The 19990-nt window shown below is 39.9% G+C and overlaps 1 protein-coding gene across 1 annotated transcript in view; it reads right to left on the bottom strand.

Annotated features, from left to right (window-relative positions):
• Positions 1-8278: 8278 nt before the first annotated feature.
• nphp4 (nephronophthisis 4) overlaps positions 8279-19990 on the bottom strand; it is a 206501-nt gene continuing 194789 nt past the window's right edge. The window contains exons 27-29 of the mRNA XM_059333949.1: positions 16811-16990; positions 13406-13549; positions 8279-8566 (exon numbers count right to left, since the gene is read on the bottom strand). Coding sequence (XP_059189932.1) covers positions 8426-8566; positions 13406-13549; positions 16811-16990 — 465 coding nt within the window. The 3' untranslated portion in view covers positions 8279-8425. The remainder of the gene's footprint in view (positions 8567-13405; positions 13550-16810; positions 16991-19990) is intronic.

Raw genomic sequence — 19990 nt, 5'->3', positions numbered from 1 at the left:
TAATTAATTTTAATTATAATGATCATGGCTTACAATTAATGAAGACCTAAAATTCAGTGTCTCAAAAAATTTGAATATTACAGAAGACCAATTTTAAAAGTATGTTTAATATGGAAATGTTGGCCTCTAAAGAGTATGCCCATCTATATGAACTCAATACTTGGTTGGGGCTATTTGACTCGAACTACTGGAAATGGACTTTTCCATCATATTCTAATGTATTGAGATGGTTCCTGTTGTACTGAAAAAATAAGCATGGTAGAGAGCAGTGAGCAGTCAGCTTCAGTTAAAACATTAGAACATCAAAAATGTCTGCTCTTTTAAATCATCACACTAAATTAAACAAATTGAAAGAAGTTGCAGGGCACTTTATCACACCTCACAATACCAAAGTGTTGGATGAAATGTACAACAAAGTGACAAGTTAGTCCTGAGGGGAGCGCTGGAGAAAAAGACCACAAGGCCATTTAGATCAAATGGTTTTATCCCATTAGGAACATGAATTTGCTTTTTGGCCAAGTGGTCAAATGTGCACAATTAGGAAACAAAAAAAGGAAAAATGGGTGGGTTGGGACAAAAGCAGGATTTTAATAGTTACTAGCATGTTAAAAGTTGTTTTTAGTTTTATTGTGTTTATAAGTGTTTCCTTGAGGATTTAGTTCAGCAGCGGGGGGGGTAAAGGTGTTTGTTAGACCTGGGAGTTGAACATTGGATGCCAGCGGCTGGAGTGAATACACTTGACTACAAAAGAAACTTTAGAAAATGTTAATCATATATAATGTGTATTTCACCCACTACTTACAGAGGACACTGTAAAATGAGTCTCAGTTGCAAAGTTTTCAGCCTGGCTGAGAGCACTTAATTATTCTTGTTTGTTTGAAGAAGTTTTGAGAACAGCCCTTCTGCTGGCGCACAGAGCGCCTGTTCTGAAAGTCGCAGCACAGTCCTTGGGCCTTGAGGACTTAAAAGTGAGGCTGAGATCACATAAAAACATACTCAGAGCTTTTAACAGCAATTTTGGCTACTATTGTGTACTACGGATGCCCTTTCTGTGTTATTCATAATCTTTTATCTCATAACTGAAGTATTTTTCAGCAAGTGAAGGATGCATGCTGGCTGTCTCAGCACCTGGCAGTCATCACTTTACAAAGAAACCTCAGTACCACCTGGTTGCCTTGGCTGAGGAGAACGAAGTAAATAATGCCCAATAGCCAAGTGTGTGCTGTGTAACAGAAGCAATAGAAAGTTTGCTGATCCTAGAATGCCCCAACTCCCAGCCGGATCAGCAGACTGTCTGTTGCTGCCAATACACAGGTTGGTCCCCGCGTTACTGGGGTATTACTTTGCCGGGAGGAAAGCAGATGGCAGCTTTACACACTAACCTTAGGTTAGGAGTTCAGCCAGGGCAAATCCTAAAGGCAGGGAGCCGCTCCCAGGCTGCCCTGACTCCACAGCCGAATAGCAAAATTGCTATAACTGCCATTAGTTGCCGTTATTAACGCTGCAGTGTGTGACCCCCAGCAATAGGGTTTACACTGGCTGAATTTAAGTTATTACAGCCACTAAACTTAAGGTCAGACTCCGTAGCTGCCGAATGCTCTCAACGTAGGCTTCTGGTGCCCAGGAGCAAGGTTTGCATTAACCAAATATTTTCTGTCAATAAAGGATTCTTTAATAATGACGTAAACATTTGAAGGCCGTCCATCATTTTGACATATTAGAAAACTGGGGTGATCCATCATAAGTAAAGTTATTCACACTCCTGTCCAGCTGGCATATAAATTATCTATTGTTTTGTCTTAATCTCACAAGAAAAACCTTGTTGCCCGGCTGGCTTTAGTGACCACATTGGTTGGCTCAGTGCACTTGTATATAGTCGCTCCAATGTTGGAATGCAGAGTTCTGGTGTTCAGAGCTCCACACTGTGGGAGCTGCACAGCAGCACAGTAATTGTGATGGCGTTGATAAACAAGGTGAAACAAGAGGGATTGGTGCGGTGGACGATGAAGGACAAGCTTGTTTCACCTATTTTCTGTTTATACATTGCATTACATTGGTGTTGGCATAAAAAAAGATTGCACGGTCGCTGTCTCTCTATACCTTGATAACTGCATGATGTAGGCCTGCAAGATTTTTTTGTATTATTTTTTTTTTAAAGAATATTAAATGTAATTAAATAGACTTATAATAAAAAATAATTAAATATCGGGTAGAATTATAAATTATGACGGAATTTTTATTAACCACCAAAAAGTCTAATGCATCCTCTGGCCAAGAGTAGTGCGGAGGGACAGCTTGGTGCACTACCTAGCTAATTCTAGTCCCACAAACAGGAAATTAATCAAAGTCAGTGCCCCATATCACTATTTGCCAAGCTAGTGTATTTGTCACAATTCATGGGACATGTCAGTAGTTAGTTGGCAAGGCTTTGTTCCTCTTTTTAGTCACTTGTTTTTGTAATTTAAATTGCAAAATATATATGATGGAAACACTGTATCTTGAGCAGTGATTTAGGACAATGGTGAAACTGTTGACTGTTTATAAAGGATAGTTTGAGTTTATTACAATCCAGAGTAATAGCTGATATGTCAAAATGCAGGTTCAACCAGGCAAGATCTGAACCCCTTTACTTGGATGTACAACTGCTTGTGAGTTCACTTGAAATGTCTGAGACAATCCCTCATGGTACAAGAAATGTGTGTGCCCACACAACTCAGCTATGAAGTTCTAAGTTAATGCATGAACTGAATCTGTTTCGAGTCTTAACAACGTTGCCATGTTCCAGGAACTCAGCAATTGACTTGACGATCTCCTAACCTGTCTGACTGTGACTGTCAAATGGCCTTGGTTCTATCGATCTACAGGAACAACACCCTGTTTGAGGTGCTCAACAAATCTAGTGCAAAATATAAGATGCTCCTGATCCTCCGACCACTGGGAGGTTAGAGCAGCAACACTGAACACACACTGGGAACAAAGAGGGAGAGGCAGAAGGAGAGAAACTCTGAAATTTAGAGAGTTTAAGCCAGTAAATGGAATTCACTTTATAAATTGATTGATCTATTTAAGGAGAAAACATGAAATAAAACTGAAAGCTTTTCTTTTCTTAGTATTAGTGTTGACTATTTGTGCCTTATGGTAATTTCAGACTGAAGGCCATAGTTTACCACTTTGTGTATTTGCTGCTGTCTAAGAGGAAAAGGAGAGAGGAATGTGTATGACTGTGTGTGTTAGGCTGCCATCTACTGAGAACGGTCTTCAAACCAGATGTGTGTTTGCAGTGAGAGGAACAGTGACGCTCCCTCAGCCAAAGACATTTCCTTTGTGCTCGACAGTCGCAGCTGAAAGAAGGTCCTGCTGAGACGGGTAACGAGGTAATTGAATTTCAATTTGTTAAGAGCTCCTTCTCACTCTTCTAATCTGACCCTGGTTCCCTTCCCCGAGATGAAACGAGACAGCTGCTTTAACTTTACCTCTCTTTTCTCTCACTTTCTTCTCTCCGATCTATTGTTAAGACTTCACACAAGACTTTTCAATTCCCATATCAGTTTTAAAGATCGCAGTTTTCAAATCCGTGGGTTGAAATGTTGCCGTTTGAGCCACACCCCAATCAGTGATGCCACAGCAGGTGTTTTGCCTTTGGCAAGCTGTGAAAACATCAGTTGTGGGGGAAACGCTAGACATAAACAAGCTTTGATTTTTCTTCTCCTTTTCTTTTAATAATGTCTTTATTGTAATGTCCCATTGTAATCTACGTATGTGTGTTCTCAGATTAGTTGTCTGCAGTTTGAGGTGAATATGCCAGGCCGACTCATTCGTCTGATACCAATGTCATACGGATACACATGGTGCCCTCAAGAGTCTATATGACAGGCTCCAATAACTCTAATATGAAGTAACCGCAGCAAGTTCGGATGCTTAGAGCAACAGACCTAATACATATAGTTTGAACATTTGTTCAGGGTGAAATTGGTGGTCGATTGGTGGGACTCAGACTTTGACCCAGGAGGCTTGTGTAAGTCACTTGTGTGAAACCAAGATTTAATGCTGTTAATAGGAATCTACCAAACTGAGTATGCTAGTTAAGTAGGGAAGTAGTTGTCTTCAAGCCCAATCCTGTTCATTTACCCCAACAGTAGTTAAAAGCTTTTATTGCCTAAAGTTATTTTTTTTTGTGAACATGGAAGTTTATTTTGCCACAACACAATGTTACCCAGCAAGACACAGCATTGGACAAGTAGTAGACCTTCACCAGAATACACAGAGCACTGCATTACCTAGATTGGACGCCTCTCTGAGCTGAAGCCAGAATCTTCCAGAAGCTAGCTCAGATTTTTGCAACAACACGACTTTGGCAGTACATCATTGGCAAACTTACAGCACTAACAGTTCTAACCTGTCAGTTCTCACGGAACAGTCACCATAGGATTTGAACTCTGGAACTCTCACACCCTAAGCGAGAATCATACCCCTAGAACAACAAGCCAAGCTTTTTTTTTTTAACCTTATTGGATGCAACACAGTCCATCTTAGATCAGGACCTGCAAAACAATTTCCATTATTTTACGTGTGACTTATTCAATCTTGACTTGGGAACAAAAACACAGCGTTGACATGCAAAAATCTTGAACCTGGCTCAATTTCTCCCACAACACAATGTTACCAATACACAGCATTGGAAAAGTAGTAGACCTTCACCAAAATACACAGAGCACTGCATTGCCCTAATTGGACGCCTCTCTGACCTGAAGCCAGAATCGTGCTCCTAGAGCAGAGCAAAAAAAGGATAATTTGATCTATTTCATGAAATTCTGCTTAATTCTGCAACTCCCATCCAATTTACAATATTATTATGTGAGTTGAAGCTAGCTATATTTTAGGAACAACACATCACTTTGGTAATTGTAGTCAAAAGCATTTATTGCCTAAAGGAAACCTTTTCTGTTAACACAGAAGTTTATTTTGCCACAACTAATGTAACTAGCGGAAACTGACACGCTGTCCCTGACACTGGTGCTTTGTGCATCCGTATCAGACTCTGAGGGGTTGTGACAAAGCAGCTGAATCTGATGAGTTGGGATGAGAATGTGTTGATAATACACACAATCTCTCTTCTCTCCACTGTATTGTGCAGATCAGGCCAGCAGTGTACATGAGGAGGAGGGCTGGTTGCTAGGTTGCATATTCTTCCAGTTATAAAGCCTTGTGATACCTGCGTCGCTCTATTCTCTCATAGACATGCACCCACTCACATGGCTCAGGCCAGGCACCTACACACCACCATGCAGAGACACAGACATGCACCAGCGGGTAGGCTGGGTTTTCTCCACGTCAGGGCAATAACAGGTACCCTACCATCATAATATCAAGGCAGCCTCTCCACCGGTCAGACAGACAGGAGCCGTCTAACCACACTAACAAGGTGAGCAGACATTGTGAGCTGTTGTGGCGGGTGTCTGTGCTCCTTCAGGGGGAACCGACAACAACTGGACTGGCACCGCTAATAAGGTGTCAGTGCTGCTCTGCCCCTCGCTGAGAGCACAACCATGTAGCTCACACTGAAGGCTGCTGCTCACACCAGAATGCAAGGATTAAAACTGCACTGAAACACACATTCCTCATCAGCCTACAGTGAATCACAACCCATCCCTATCTGAGATCTGAGACCTGAGCACCGGAAAAAGGCTGTGAGAACTGGGAAAGAAAGCTCGCAGTTAGATAATGTCTAGCTTAATACAACCTTGGCATGCTTTATGTATTCGTAATGAAAGAGTTATCTGTTACTATCTTTTTGTCCTGTCCATTCTGGCTGTGAAGTGCTACTTTCAAAATGTGCACAGTACCAAAGTTCAGCTAAAGCTAAAATGAAGATTTAGCATAGCCTCGTTCCAGATCTTTGAATCACTGCCCACATGCCTTATTTGTTCAATGACTCAAGCAGACAGTACAAGAAACAAGAAACTGCCCCCAACTCCCAAAAACTGCTGAGGCAGCGACCTCTAGTGGTTGTAGTTATTATGAAGGGATCAAAGGAGGAAGTCAGGTGATAACGTAACTACAAAGCTCACATACACTACCGCTCAAATGTTTGGGGTCACTTAGAAATGTCCTTATTTTTTAACTAATTCTTTTTTTTTTCAAATTAAAATAACAGACATACAGTGTAGATATTGCTAATGTGATAAATGACTATTAAATCTGGAAACATCTGATTTTCTTATGAAATATCTACTCCTGTGTTCCAGTGGCATATTGTGTTAATCCACGTTTATAGTGTTGAAAGGCTGATTGATCATTAAAACACCTGAGCATTATGTTAGCACAGCTGCAAACTGTTTTGTGCTGATTTGAGAAGCAATAAAATGATCCTTCCTCAGGCTAGTTGAGTATCTAGAGGTAAAGTTGGAGATTTGTACAGGTTAAAATTATTATTTCTAACCTTGTCAATGTCTTAACTATATTTTCGATTCATTTTGTAATTCATTTCATGAATAAAACAGTTTGTTTTCATGGAAAACAACAGACATTTTCTAGGCAACCCCAAACTTTTGATCGCTAGTGCAACTACGTAACTAATGTTACTAACATATACTTTACGGCCACTTAATGGGGTACAGCTGTGCAACTGCTCATCAATGCAAATTCTGAATCAGCCAATCACATGGCAGCAACTAAATGCATTTAGGCATGTAGATATGGTGAAGACGAGCTGCTGAAGTTCAAAGCGAGCATCACAATGGTAACCATGTGTTTAAAATATTAACCTTTCTATTAACTAAGAGGTTGTGTTTTTTTCACGCCACCGGTAAGGGGTGCTAATTTACGTGGGATTCCTCCCTATGGCTATGATATGGGAGTGGGGACTTGTTAAGAAACAATCAGAGCTTGGTAGGCACAGTTAAAAATGGCATCAAATAATGGCAGAATGTCTCCTATTTCTCACACATTATTCATGCTAGAAAAAGATCACATCAGGGCCAGTATGAATCAGAGGAATGATTACAGCATGCAATAACTCTTTGGTCATAGTTATGGCACATTTATATATATATCATGCATTAAGATCAAGTTAAAAAGATCCCAACCCTCCTTTTTAAGCCGAAGGTTCAAAGTTGCACAGAGCACCTCCTTGAACACAAGAACAATTATTATTATTAAGTGAATAGTGCTTCAATGTGTATTTCTGTAAGCTGTTAACATATTAACATTAAATAAAGAAGACAACGAGGCTTCCGGTTCAGACAAGAGATTAGAAAAGGTAAAGATGAAGTGCAGCCGGCTTGGTTGCTATCGTCTTTTTATTAGCCTCTGCTGCTGTGCTGAGGCTTATTTTGCAGCCTGCATTCTAATGAGAGAGAGAGAGAGAGAGAGATGGAGAGAGAGAGAGGAGGGAGGGGGTGGAGGGGGGATTGTGTAACTCTGTGTTACATAACACAATGTGCATGGCCTTCTCTCTCTATGTAACTCAGACAGAGAGACACAGAGCAGAGAGACAGGGAGCGAGCAGGAAGGAGAAGATGGAGGGTTTAAAAGGGTGCTGGTGTTAATGAGGGCAATCTGAAGAGATGTGTGTGTCGCTGAAAAGTCATACCTCATTACGGCACAGTTTCTAATAATGCCAGTGATGAGGATAAGTTGTTTGGGAGGCGAGGGGATGCAGAGAACGGACCCCTGGATTGTCTTAGATTAAAACCCAACCATCAAGTGGCATTCAAGTGGGTTTGCTGGGTAATTAAAGTCGATAAAATGTTATTGCTTTCACCCTAGGCTCACCTGGATAGTTGGGGGTGAACCATCAGACTTTTGCCAGACATTTCGAAACAGGACAGATCACAATTGGGATTAAGCCTCGACATCAGACAAAAAAATACTGTTTTTTTTGTTACTTTTGAATATTTTTAGTTATTTATTTCAATCCTTTTAGAACTAAAAGTACCTTCAATGTAATATCTTTTTTTTCCAGACTTCTGATTGGCCAACACCAACTCCTCCTTCTTTGAGTGACTGACCAACATGGCTTTAGGGTTGGGGTTATATTCAATTGTGTTTTTGCATTTAGATAAAAAAAAAAACCCAGACATTTTTTAACGTCAGGATCCAAACAAATAATCTTAAACAAATTAAGAACAAATCCTCTTGAACTTGGATGCGTTCAAAGCTTTTCAGAGAAAATATCTTCTTGTGACCTTTCAGCTCAGCTCAATGAGCCGGCACAAAAAATCTCATTCATTCATACATGCCGTACAGAACAGTCCACCTCCTACAAAAGACTTAAAAATGCATGCCATAAAAAAAGTTTATTTCTGTCTTAAATCGTATACAAAGACTAGGTAGAAAACTTACAGCTCATTTGAGATCATTTCACACTCGGTTCAAAACACATTAGTCAACACTTCTTTGTTCTCTCTGCTTAAAAGAATGAACATCATGAGTAGTCGACTTTCACACAGAACGTCTCCTCCGTCTTCTCCTCCAGGTTGTTCACGTAGACCAGGATCTCCACTGAACCTGGACTCTGGCTAGGGGCGAACCGTAATCCGATGGTGTAACTCTCTCCCCCGCTGATCTGAACACCGTAAAGACAACACAACAAGCAAACATCCTTCATATTCACCTGAATGCTTTGTGAGGGTGAGTAATTCTTCCTTTCTCTTCAGCTAGGAACACTAAATGGATACAACCACGGGCCACATCAGGGACCTCTGATATTTCAGTGATTTTGGAGCGACTTGTTCTTTTTGCAAATGTTTAAATATTTTAGCAAAGGTTTAAATGTAAATTCAGATTTATCATAGGTGTCATGTATGTATAGTGTACAATCATGGAAAAAATATTATATGGTTTTCTTGATAATTATTTTGGTGATTATGAAGAAAACCATGGAAAATGGCTAGATATCAGCTCTTAAATTAAACTATTATGAGCAATTTTTTTGTTATTATTATATTTGTTCAAACAAATATACCTTTAAAACAGCAGTCCAACAGATTTGGTGCCATTGTTTAGGCAGAAGAAAATCTACCATTTTTAAGTGCCACCACCACTGAAAAAAACACTGGCTTTGTTACAATATTAAACACAGTATCTGTGTCCTCACTTCAGGTTTCCACTGACTAATTTGTCTGAAACCAGAGAATTATTACCAAAAGAATCCCCGAATGGCTTGTATTGTAAATTGTTCCAACCTCTTGACATCACACTTTGTTTTTTATGTCTTAATTACCGTTTCTTCATCCAGAGTGCAGTTTTAATTATTCTTTTCTCTAAATAAAAGCACACAATGCTTAATGTTTGAATTCTCTTCTCATGAGGGAACAAAAGGCCCTTTATTTCTCCATTTATTTTATTTTTCCTAGTATTTCAATCAGACCAACTGTCTTCTAGTATTCCGTGTTATAGCCAGCAATGGATACATGGGTCAATTTAGGGGATTTATGCTGTAATCTTCCCCAAAAGCAAAGAAGTATTGATCTCTTCTCTGCTTTCCCTCCCTGACAGCTGGTTTTATCACGGTGAGGTAGTCACGTCAAAAAAGAGAAAAGTGTCTCCACATTTGCTTAATGCCGTGGGCACGGTAAATTCTTTATAAGACACCTGGCGCCTCGCTGACAAGATGGAAAAAACAATGGGCTGTTTTTCACTTTGCCCACCTTCTTCTGTCTAATTGATGCAGTGTATTCTGGACAGCAGCAGCGAGACTCTTAAATAGTTTATGTGGAAACAGACTCCCTTTTGCGTCCCATTCATTTATTTGTTCTTTTAAAATGTTGTCTTTCCATTTGTTTTGTCATTTCATCACAGCTCAGCAAATGAGAGCCAATGATGGCAGTGACTCCAGTACCTCATGTCTGTGTGTGAGTGAATGAGCTATTAGAGGCACTGAGGTTCGACAACATAACAATAAAACAACAGAAGTAATGACTTTGTTGTATTCCTCCTGTTTCCAGTCTGGAGGCAAAATAGGACATCATTCATTTGACTAACAGCTGAGGAATGAACAGTCAGCATGAGAGGCCAGAAATCATCATCAGTGTGAAGTCAGTCACCACTAAAGGTTTTTCTCCCCCATTCATTCATTTATTCTAAAACAGCATGTCGGTCACAACTTTCTCCAGGTTCAGTCTGCACAGTGATGCATACTCAGTGATGCTGCATTATAGCCAATTTATGATTTTAGCTGAAAGTGCACCAACACTGATTTTGAGGCAGATACAGAAGGAAATGTCAGTGTATGACATTGTTGAAATAATCAATTACTAAAATGTGTAATGCCTAGGGATGGGCGGTTTGGAAGAAATCTGCCAACATCTGCACCTGCATCTATAACGTTAATGATCAATTATATATATTATTCACTATGTTTTTAGACATACTCCAATCGTAAAACTAACTCAAGTGAGGTGATACTGTAAAGATAACGTCAAGGAATTTAATGTTTTAGCCCCTGAAGAGGCATGAGGTTAGTTTTCACAGTAGTCTTGCATATTTAAGTTTGTTTTGAGTTTAAATAAGTTTTGGATCAAATTAAACCTAGTAATTCATGCTAGCAAGGTTCGATACAGTAAGTTAGTTTTGCTCAAATTAATACTCTTGTACTTCTGTGTGTTTTATAATTGTTATGACAACTTTCAGTTTGCAAACTGTAGCTTTATCCAACTTAATTCTCAGCTCATTGGCTTATTGACGTATGGCCGCAGAACTGAACATCGTGACCGTGTTTCAGTTCAGTGAGAACTGATACGCAGTCATAGATACAAACAAAATTTAAAAATACACAGATCGATTAAAAGTTCCACGTGATTGACCAAATTCTTAACGACCATTAACCGATTATTGATTTATTTTTCCCATCCCTACTTGAAATAATCCATTATTAAAATGTTTAACGCCTCACATCCATATGTTGTGTCATGGCTGCACTGCAGCTTTATCATTACTCTGCTTAACTGTCCATGTACAGTAAGAACATGTCTCCACAAGAGGCATTTCAGGCTTACTTTTCAAGTCTATTTTCCTCCATTTTCCATGTGCAACTACATCAATTGCATGTTGCCTGCTGCTACGTGCACTATACAGACTGTGCAGACATTGTATAAGAGTCTTTAAGCAACCTGTCCTTCAAAAGTCACATTTACAGTAAGTGAAAGATGAAAAAACTTGTTGTCCATTGTTTTATGAGTTTTATGAAAACACGTGTATGGCTCATTTATGATCAATGTGATAACATACTTTGTGGCTGTACTTTTCTCAAATTTTAATTACTGTGGGTTGTTTTATCCTTATTTTCCTTATTATCTTTCTCTTTTGTTAAATTAAGTGCACCATTTAATAATTTCATTGTCAAAAACTATTGTCAACGTGAAAGCTGGAGCCTGGAGCCTAATTTGTTTTTTTTTTACTGTGTAACAGACAATACATTTACAAACTGAAAAGTTTGTGGTGTCACTGAGAAGAGAGGAGGGAAGAATGTGAAATCTATTTAACAGAAGCAACCTAATCACACACACAAAAAGCCTTGGGAAGCGTCACAAAATGATTTTCAGCCAGTGAAAAGACTGATAATAAATACAGTTTGTTCTGTTGCATGATAGGAATATATAATGTGAAAGTCCGAACAGTGTTAGATATTGGCCAAGAACTTGTAAGGAATTCCAACTTATTATCACAACTGATCTGAATCGTAACTTCTTTGAAAAAAAAGAAATTTAACATATAGATGAGATATAATGAAGTGAACTCAGGCAAAATAGTCAGAAAATTTACAATTACAGTACTTGTTACCTCTGAGGTTTCTTCACATCCATTTCATGCATGTCCAACCATATCTTAAAAAAATTATATTCCCATACAATGACACTGCATTTTCAATCACATTTGCAGGGGAAAATTGCTGGGTTCCTGTGAGACACACTGTACATGACTCATCCTATCAAACCTGACTTATACGAGATAAACGGATGTGATTGCCCCGGCGGAGTGACTAGACGCATCTCCCAGAGCAAATAAAACATGAGCTTGGCAGAATAAGTTCTCAATAAGTTCTCCAACCTAAATGACAAAAGAGGTTGTGGGTCAGTACCACAAATTACGGCACGTAGGTACGTATCGTGGCTTACATTTCATGGCTCGCGGTACAGCGGCGTGTTCTTAAAATTGTAGTAGGTCGCACACTAGTGGTTGTAAAAAAGGCTGCAGTTTATGTGGATATATGTTATAAAACCAAACCTGCGGATTTATGTTATAAAAAAACACTGACCTAGGTTTAGGGGGAAAAAAAATCCTGGTAAGGCGTTATAGATAAATGTAAATAAATTAACATAAATGCCGGAAGTGAAGCAGTTGTAAGGGTCACGTGATTGCCGCAAGTTATGTTAAAAATGTTATTCACATAAGTTACGTTAACAACGTACCTTAAGAAAAAAATAATTTATTTTTGTTTTCACCCTGCTCTACTGGGTGACAGTCCCCCGTTTGTTCCACCCATCCACCACCCCAACCTCCAACCCAAACTTTGCTTGCTCGTCAATCACTACTACGTCAGTAAAATGGCGGCAGACGCATTACAGCGGACTGTGAAATACGTAAAAATAGCTTGTTTTTCACTGCCTGTACACGCGACATATGGTGATGTTTTTGAGCGGAGAAAAGGCAGATTCAACTGGTTTCCAGGCTAACACATTATGCCTTTAACTTACATACGTAGGATAAGTAAATGAAATAAGTCGGCTCTAATTTTTGGTTTAACATGGGTCATGAACAGTGGTCTGCTTCGACTTTGATCAGAAATGTATTTGTGGTTTGTCAAAAACAACCATAACGTGGGAGAAATGTTTCCCTTGAAACACAAATGAGAATGTAATTTCACTGTCTGGGAACTTAGAAGACAGTGCTGGCATATCAGGCTAAAAAGCTGCTCCAGAATCAGCTCCATGACATTATCTCAACTGGTTTGAGCTTTATTGATTATTGTTAGATGACTGGAAAATGTTAGTTGTTGTCAGAATGTTTAGATTTAATCAGAATTGTTGGAGTAGTTTATGTTTTGAGTAGACATTATTACCGTAGTAGCTGTCAAAAGGCACACTTCATTTTCTCTGTGGTATTTAATAATTATTTATTTATTTATAAACCTGATCAAAAAGGATTCCTAGCAGTGGGTTGTAACACTCACCATTACAACTAATTAATTGGTAATTAATGCTCATTATTTACAGAGTGCTGACAACATAAGGTACCATTAATGCCATGAAATTACCTGTAATGATGCAGGCCTTAATTTCCCCGAACAACAAAGACAAGATTTTGCCAAGAGGGAAGATTCCCTTTAGGTCGAGGTGTTAATTAAAGTATTGATTTTATTCTTAATAAGAGCGAGAGAACTGCACGACTTCTTGTCTTATCTCACCTGGAATTTATCCTCTTTGAACTGGAGCAGGTCCGGATGGTCGGAGCGGAGCAGAAATTTGCGGCTGCTGGTGTAAGGGTTGGTGTAGGTGATTTTCCTGGAGCTGCCACGCCCGCCACCAACTGGGACACACACTTCAAATGCCTGCAGACACACACATAAACAGTCACTAAATCATTAGGCCATGTCTGAAAGGGTACAGCCCCAATATGTTGCTAATATCAGATATTTTAGAGTGTTTTCACTAATAAATGATGTGTGTACAATTTGCACATGGAGACACATTTTTGTAAAACGTGTGTTAGTGATTGAGATTTAAAAAAGAATTTGATTAATTTATGTGTTTTAGACTGAAAACAACACCACCCGCATCCAACACAAATGGGAGGAAAACATTTCATTTAGACACTTAGCTGTAGTGTGAACATGACCTTCAAGGGTTGGTCAGTTAATATAGAAAGGTAGACAGCAGCTATGGAGGGCACTGGGTTTGAGTGCTGCCCAGGGATCAGCTCTCCTTAGCCTTTTCTTGACACTAGCCATAAAGGGGTTGGGAATGTCCAGCTGACCCAGGAAACCACTGGGACGCTTCAATAAGCACTGAATGTGACTCTGTGTCACCCGAGGCTTTGAGTTATACAGACCTCAAAGGGAGCTGTTCATCATATCACTGTTCTTTAGAAGTGTAAAAATTGAGCCGCAGAAAGAATTTAATCGAAAAATCATGTTGGCAATTACCACATAAGAGTGCTCCGCTGATTAAGCCCTGCACTGCTGTCACATTGTTGGACTCACAATGGGACCAAGAGATATCATCATCTTTACTTCATGCACTCTTCTTCATTGGTAAAATCTTGTGCAGACATTACCCACAATGCAACTGTCCACTTCTTCCATATACCTCAAAGTTGAAAGTCGGAGATGGGAATGACATCACGCTATTGATATTTCCATTCATGAGCCAGGAAAAGATGGCACAAATACTTGTTTTAAATAAATATAATAATAATAAGCTGTGGATATACATTGCCCTATTAGCATTGAAGCTAGCTAGCTTGCTAACTATACACAACCCGCTACTTTGGCCAGTGGGAGCATGTTAGCATCTACGTAACATGGTACCTGGCACGCATTAGCTACATCACCAAGCATCTAGTACCTTCTGCTAGAGGTGTGAATCAGCAGAGGCCCCATGATATGTTTTTCTCCCGATACTTGAGTCAAGATATGATTGATATGATTTTAAGCCTTTTGCGATATGGTGAGTATCGTGATACAATATATTGCGATTCAGCTGTTTAACTGCAACAAAAATTGTGTGTCCACAAAATGAAATCAAATCAAGAATTGTTTTGTCAAATAAGAGAAAATTCTCAGTCTATTCATCTCACTTCAGTCTTTTTATTTCTCCACAATGAGAGTCAAACCCACAGACTCACCAACAAAGCATTGAGTCAAACTGAATTGAACTGATATCTAACATGTATGGATGACTGCTGCATTTTCTCAAAATTTCCTCAACTTTAAGCTTCACTTTTATTGAATGAAACATAAAAAAGCCTAACTTTTTTCGACAACTTCCCGGCACGATATCTTGACGCACATGATTCCTTAGATCTTCTAGTTTCATATGATACCAGTATCTCCAGTATATTCCTAAAAGTGAGCCTGATACAGCCTCCGAAAAATACCCAGGAAAAATACAGACATATCACCCACCGACCTTCGGAACGCTAAATATAAATACTTGGCGGCCATGAATCAATATAATATTGCCACGCAAAATACAGTGATACTATGCTGTATCGATTTTTTCCCCCACCTGTACTTTCTACAGTTTTTTGCAAGGGCACACACTTTTATATATACAACACAATAAGGGATTATTTGGAATTTACTTAATCTACAGAAGCCCTGAATGGCAAAAATTCAGATGATCCATTTGTCTGATCTACAATGTTTTCTCTCCTGTTTCATGACTCAAGAACAGGCAGAATTAGGTTTTGCCAGGATAATGTCTCCTAGTTCCTTTTTTATTTGTTTTTTCTCCCGTCTGTGAACATGGGGGAAAAAGCCAGGGTTATTCTTCTGAGTAAAAACATGACCTGACATTTTTTACCACCTGTTTCATAGATGCAAAAATAAAGATTTAAAGAACATAGAAACACTATCCTGGCATGCTTTTAGTTAAGTTACAAGAAAATCTCTTCACTTGCTTCTGTAGAAATATGTAAAAAGTCATATGGGAGTGGGCTTTACTTTAAAAGAAAACTACTTTTAAGTGTCAACCACATCGTTTGGAGCAGAAGGGAGAGGCTGCAGCAGCAGGTCTGTGAAACCTGTTGCTAAAAAGGAATTGAGCGCCAACCCGGAGAATGATGGCCGAGATGTTTGAACTATGAGAAGAGGAATGCAAGTGCTCACTGAACATGGAGACAGCCCCTTTCATAATGTGGTCCCGCAAATGTCCCGCTATATTGCTGGAACGATCTGTGTTGGCTTTTCGCCTTAGGCCGTTCATAGTGATCCCGCGAAGGCGTGACATTCATGGCCTTTCATAGTGCAGTCTGGCGTTGCGGAACGAGGTGGAGGAGACGATAGTGACGTGCGACAGAGCAGCAGCAGTGCTGCCCAGTAGCACAGTGCTAATAGGCTGCACAGTTAGCTCTGTAACTGTACAGTATGTATGTGCTGCATCAGCATGTGTTCATTAGCGACCTCCATTTATTTACAACAAGCACCGCCACCATATGTACAGTTAGCATGCTGGTTTGTTTAAAATAAGCGGCGGACGCTGTGCACAGTTAGCGACGGCGGCCCAGTTGTTGTGCAGCTGAACAGTGATTCAATGATTGTCGGACCAAGTGGGCGGCCTGTTAGTATAATATTTCGTCTTGCCGTGATGGCCCGTTCATAGCCGGTCACCACCAATTTTCCGCCTCTGTGATACCTCTGGAGGCGGAAAATTGGTGAGATCATTTGGTCCCGACATTCGCTCTGGGTGCGATCATAGTGCAGGCGAGACGTTACAGAGCCATAAATGTCCCGACATGAAAGAACAATGAAAGGGGCTATAAATGGTAAATGGACCTGCACTTATATAGCGATTTACACTACAGACTGCGCTCATTCACCCGTTCACACACACATTCATACTGGTGGCAGAGGCTACCCTAAATGGTGCCACCTGCCACCATTGGGAACTCATTCTCACACCGATGAACGCAGCATCGGGAGATTTGGGGTTCAGTATCTTACTTCGACATGTAGGCTGCCATGGTCAGGGACTGAACCACCAACCCTCCGATCGGTGGGCAATCCACTCTACCAACTGAGCCACAGCCGCCCCGATATATAAACATACATATACATTTAAGTAGTAAAGACAAAAAAGAAAAGTCACACCTTGGACAGTACAGGGCGATGGACGTTAAGACAGAGCAGCCACGCCGTGATGAGCCGTCGGTTCTCCACATCCACCGCATTCACATACAAGAAGCGGCTCCCTGCTCGCCATGGCTGCAACCTCAGCTGGAGCTCCTGCACCGCTGCGGGTGGCAAAACGAACACTCCCTCAGGGTCCACCTACAGCAGAGGTAAGAATGATGATCATGAGTTTGGCAGTATGGTGTGGAGATGTTGATTGGGTGGGTTGTGAGGGTGAAAAGGAGTGTATTAATGAAGAGGAATAGAGGCATTGACCAAGTGACAGAAAGAGTATGACACAGTATGGAAGAGAAAAAAGACATTTTATAAGAAGAGGTATAAAAAAACGGGTCTAGAAAAGGACAGAATTAATGGGAAAAGGTGGTTAACAGCATCACAAGAAAATAAAAGAGGTGTTCGGATTACAGGAGAGAGTGGGAGGGAGAAAGGGCGAATGAGGTTCGGTGAAAAAGGTAAAGAAAGGGGACAGACAATGAAATGAGAGAAAGTAGAGGCAGAAAAGTGACAGAGAGACATAAGGATGTGAGAATGAGATTTACTGTGTGGCTCCTTTTCAATCTGTTGAGAAAAGCAAAGCTATTCTCTGGCGGTGAGCTTTATCCGGTTTTATAAGACTCCTCCGATGCATTCCACAGTGAGCTAACCTGCCGAGAGTCAGATCAAAGCGGGCGCTGATGCATACGGTGAAATCTTTTTTAAAAAAACATCTGTCGCTCTTTCAGCCAGTACCCTATTTCTTCAGGGAAAACACGTTTGGGTCGTACTGTATATGCACCAGCCCACATTGACTGTGACAGTCCATCACTTTGTTTTTTTGTAATATGAGTGAATAATATGCAATGCCCTTTTACTGCAGCTCTGACTGAGAAGCTCTGTCAGACTCTCTCCCCTCTTCCACCCAGTTATGAATAAGAAATGATCCATCTTAAAATAGAGGGCAATCTGACACTCCTGGAACATATTTTCATATGTTCAGGGAGCATATGACCATTGCTAATTTTTTCAGATCGTGTCAAATTGTGTCCCAACATGATCCTATATGACTGTAGGAAGTAATGGGAGAACCTCATAAAAGGAAATGAAATAACACAAAACGATCCATTATGCTGTCAATCCGCATTTGTACATTCTTGATAATGACTTGAATCCTAACCTGGGCTTATTACAAAAGAGACTTTTGCTGTTCCATTGTTTCCTGCTGCAACTTTGCATGAAATCATTTCTGGATATTCGGCTTGTATATTGCCAAGACAGAAAAAAAAAATGTCAGGAACAAAGCGCTCAACTTCTCGTTAGATTCGAGGTATGATTTGAGCAGTTTTGATTTTTCCTTTTTTGTTTTTTCTGCATGTTGCATCCCGAATATTTCAACTGTGATTTGTCCAAATTAAGAAAAAAACTGTCTGCTAGAGGTTTTCATCTTTAGTATGTAAATATACTTTAAACTACAAGGGCATTCAAAGAGCACATATCTTTATCGAGGCCAGGCCCTACCTTGCAATAAGTGAAATAATTCACATAATTGCAACCTGAAACCATCATTGGAAACTTCGGAAAATGGCACTTCAAAGAAATGGTGATCGAACGAACCATCTGTCTATCATCGTCTACTTCATGGTCGCCATTGTTGTTGTGATTAAACATTAACCTGTCTGTGTTATTAAGAAATCATACCCGTAGCTGCCAGTATCTCCTTACTGGATGCTGATTGGTCCAAACCACTGGCACTACATAAAGCCTGACCAGGAGGATTTCCATGGGCTCATGATCCAGAGAATCTCGAATGATTGTTATTTCACAAGATTGCAGCTGCCATTTAAGGGAAATGATTCAGATTCTTTACAAATTGTAATTTTTTGTCCTTGGCCCATGCTACATCATTCAAGTAATTGTTCCCTAATCCTGCTATCAGACAGACAGACAGACAGACAGACAGACAGACAGACAGACAGACGTGTCTGGAGTGTCTTGCTTAGCCTGCTGCCCACACAACCCGGCCCCAGAAAAGCAGATGAAAATGGATGGATGGATATAATAATAACAATAATAATAATAATACTAATAATACATGGTTTGATTAACAAACATAACTTCTATAGCAGAGGTAATAAAAAGATCCCATCCACAAGGAACCACAGGACGATCAGACTCAATCTGAATAGACCCAAAAATAATTAGACCTGATCCAAATACAGAGAAGACATAACAACACTGGCAACAGTTTGATGCTCCACCAATTAACAAGCAGCTAGATTCCAAAAGAGCAGCGATACATGCCGTTTCTCATGCAATTCACACTCCACACTCTCCAGCTGTCTCCAAAAACATTTTCCACTGCAGTGGTTATGAGGCACATGGTTAGAGCCGTATGCTTGGATCTACATGCGTATTAGACACATTGATACAGACTTACAATACAATACAACAAGACTCGCTCCAACTCTGAATTTGGACTTGCCACAACTCAAGTACCAGGTTTGGTCTCAGTTAGAAGAAACCATAGTACCATGAAGACCTCTACTCTCCACACTGCTGACAGTTTATTTCTGTTAACAAATATGTCTTGATTGAGTTAGTGAATGTGAGCTGCCATTCTGCTTTGTACTTGGTGTATAAGACAACAAAACAGAGTTGTTTCTTTCATTGTAGAGTGCAGTATTTGCTCTATTTTCTTTAGAAAAATGCCAAGAATTGCTGCTGCATGGTAGAATATAAACTGGCACCAAAATCAATGGACAGCATATTGAGGTTACTGTATAATTATCTAAAAGAAAAGTTGGTTCAGTGTTAAAAGGATAGTTTTGAAGTGAGGCTGTTTGAGGTACTTATCCATGGACGGGGGATTCTGCCACCTACAAAAAGGATGACCTAAAAAAATATTGATGCAATTGAACATAATTATAATTATAATACTCCACTGACAAAAACACAAATGTGAGTTGCTGGTCTACCACTGCCTCAATCGCTTTGTTTGTTTGTGTTATTGTGTGACTTTGGTCTTTTAAAGGGTTTGTTTGGATTCAGTTAGGTAACACAGTAACAAAAACAATCTACTACTGAACTATTCCCTACTGCCATCCACTTTAGATAATACACTGATTATAGATAAGTACTTCATAGAACTGCACTAGAAGAAAT

Source organism: Centropristis striata, chromosome 5, assembly GCF_030273125.1.
Source record: "Centropristis striata isolate RG_2023a ecotype Rhode Island chromosome 5, C.striata_1.0, whole genome shotgun sequence".
Lineage (NCBI taxonomy): Eukaryota > Metazoa > Chordata > Actinopteri > Perciformes > Serranidae > Centropristis > Centropristis striata.
Note: the sequence above shows the minus strand (reverse complement) of the source record. Positions and strands in the feature narration are given on the sequence as shown.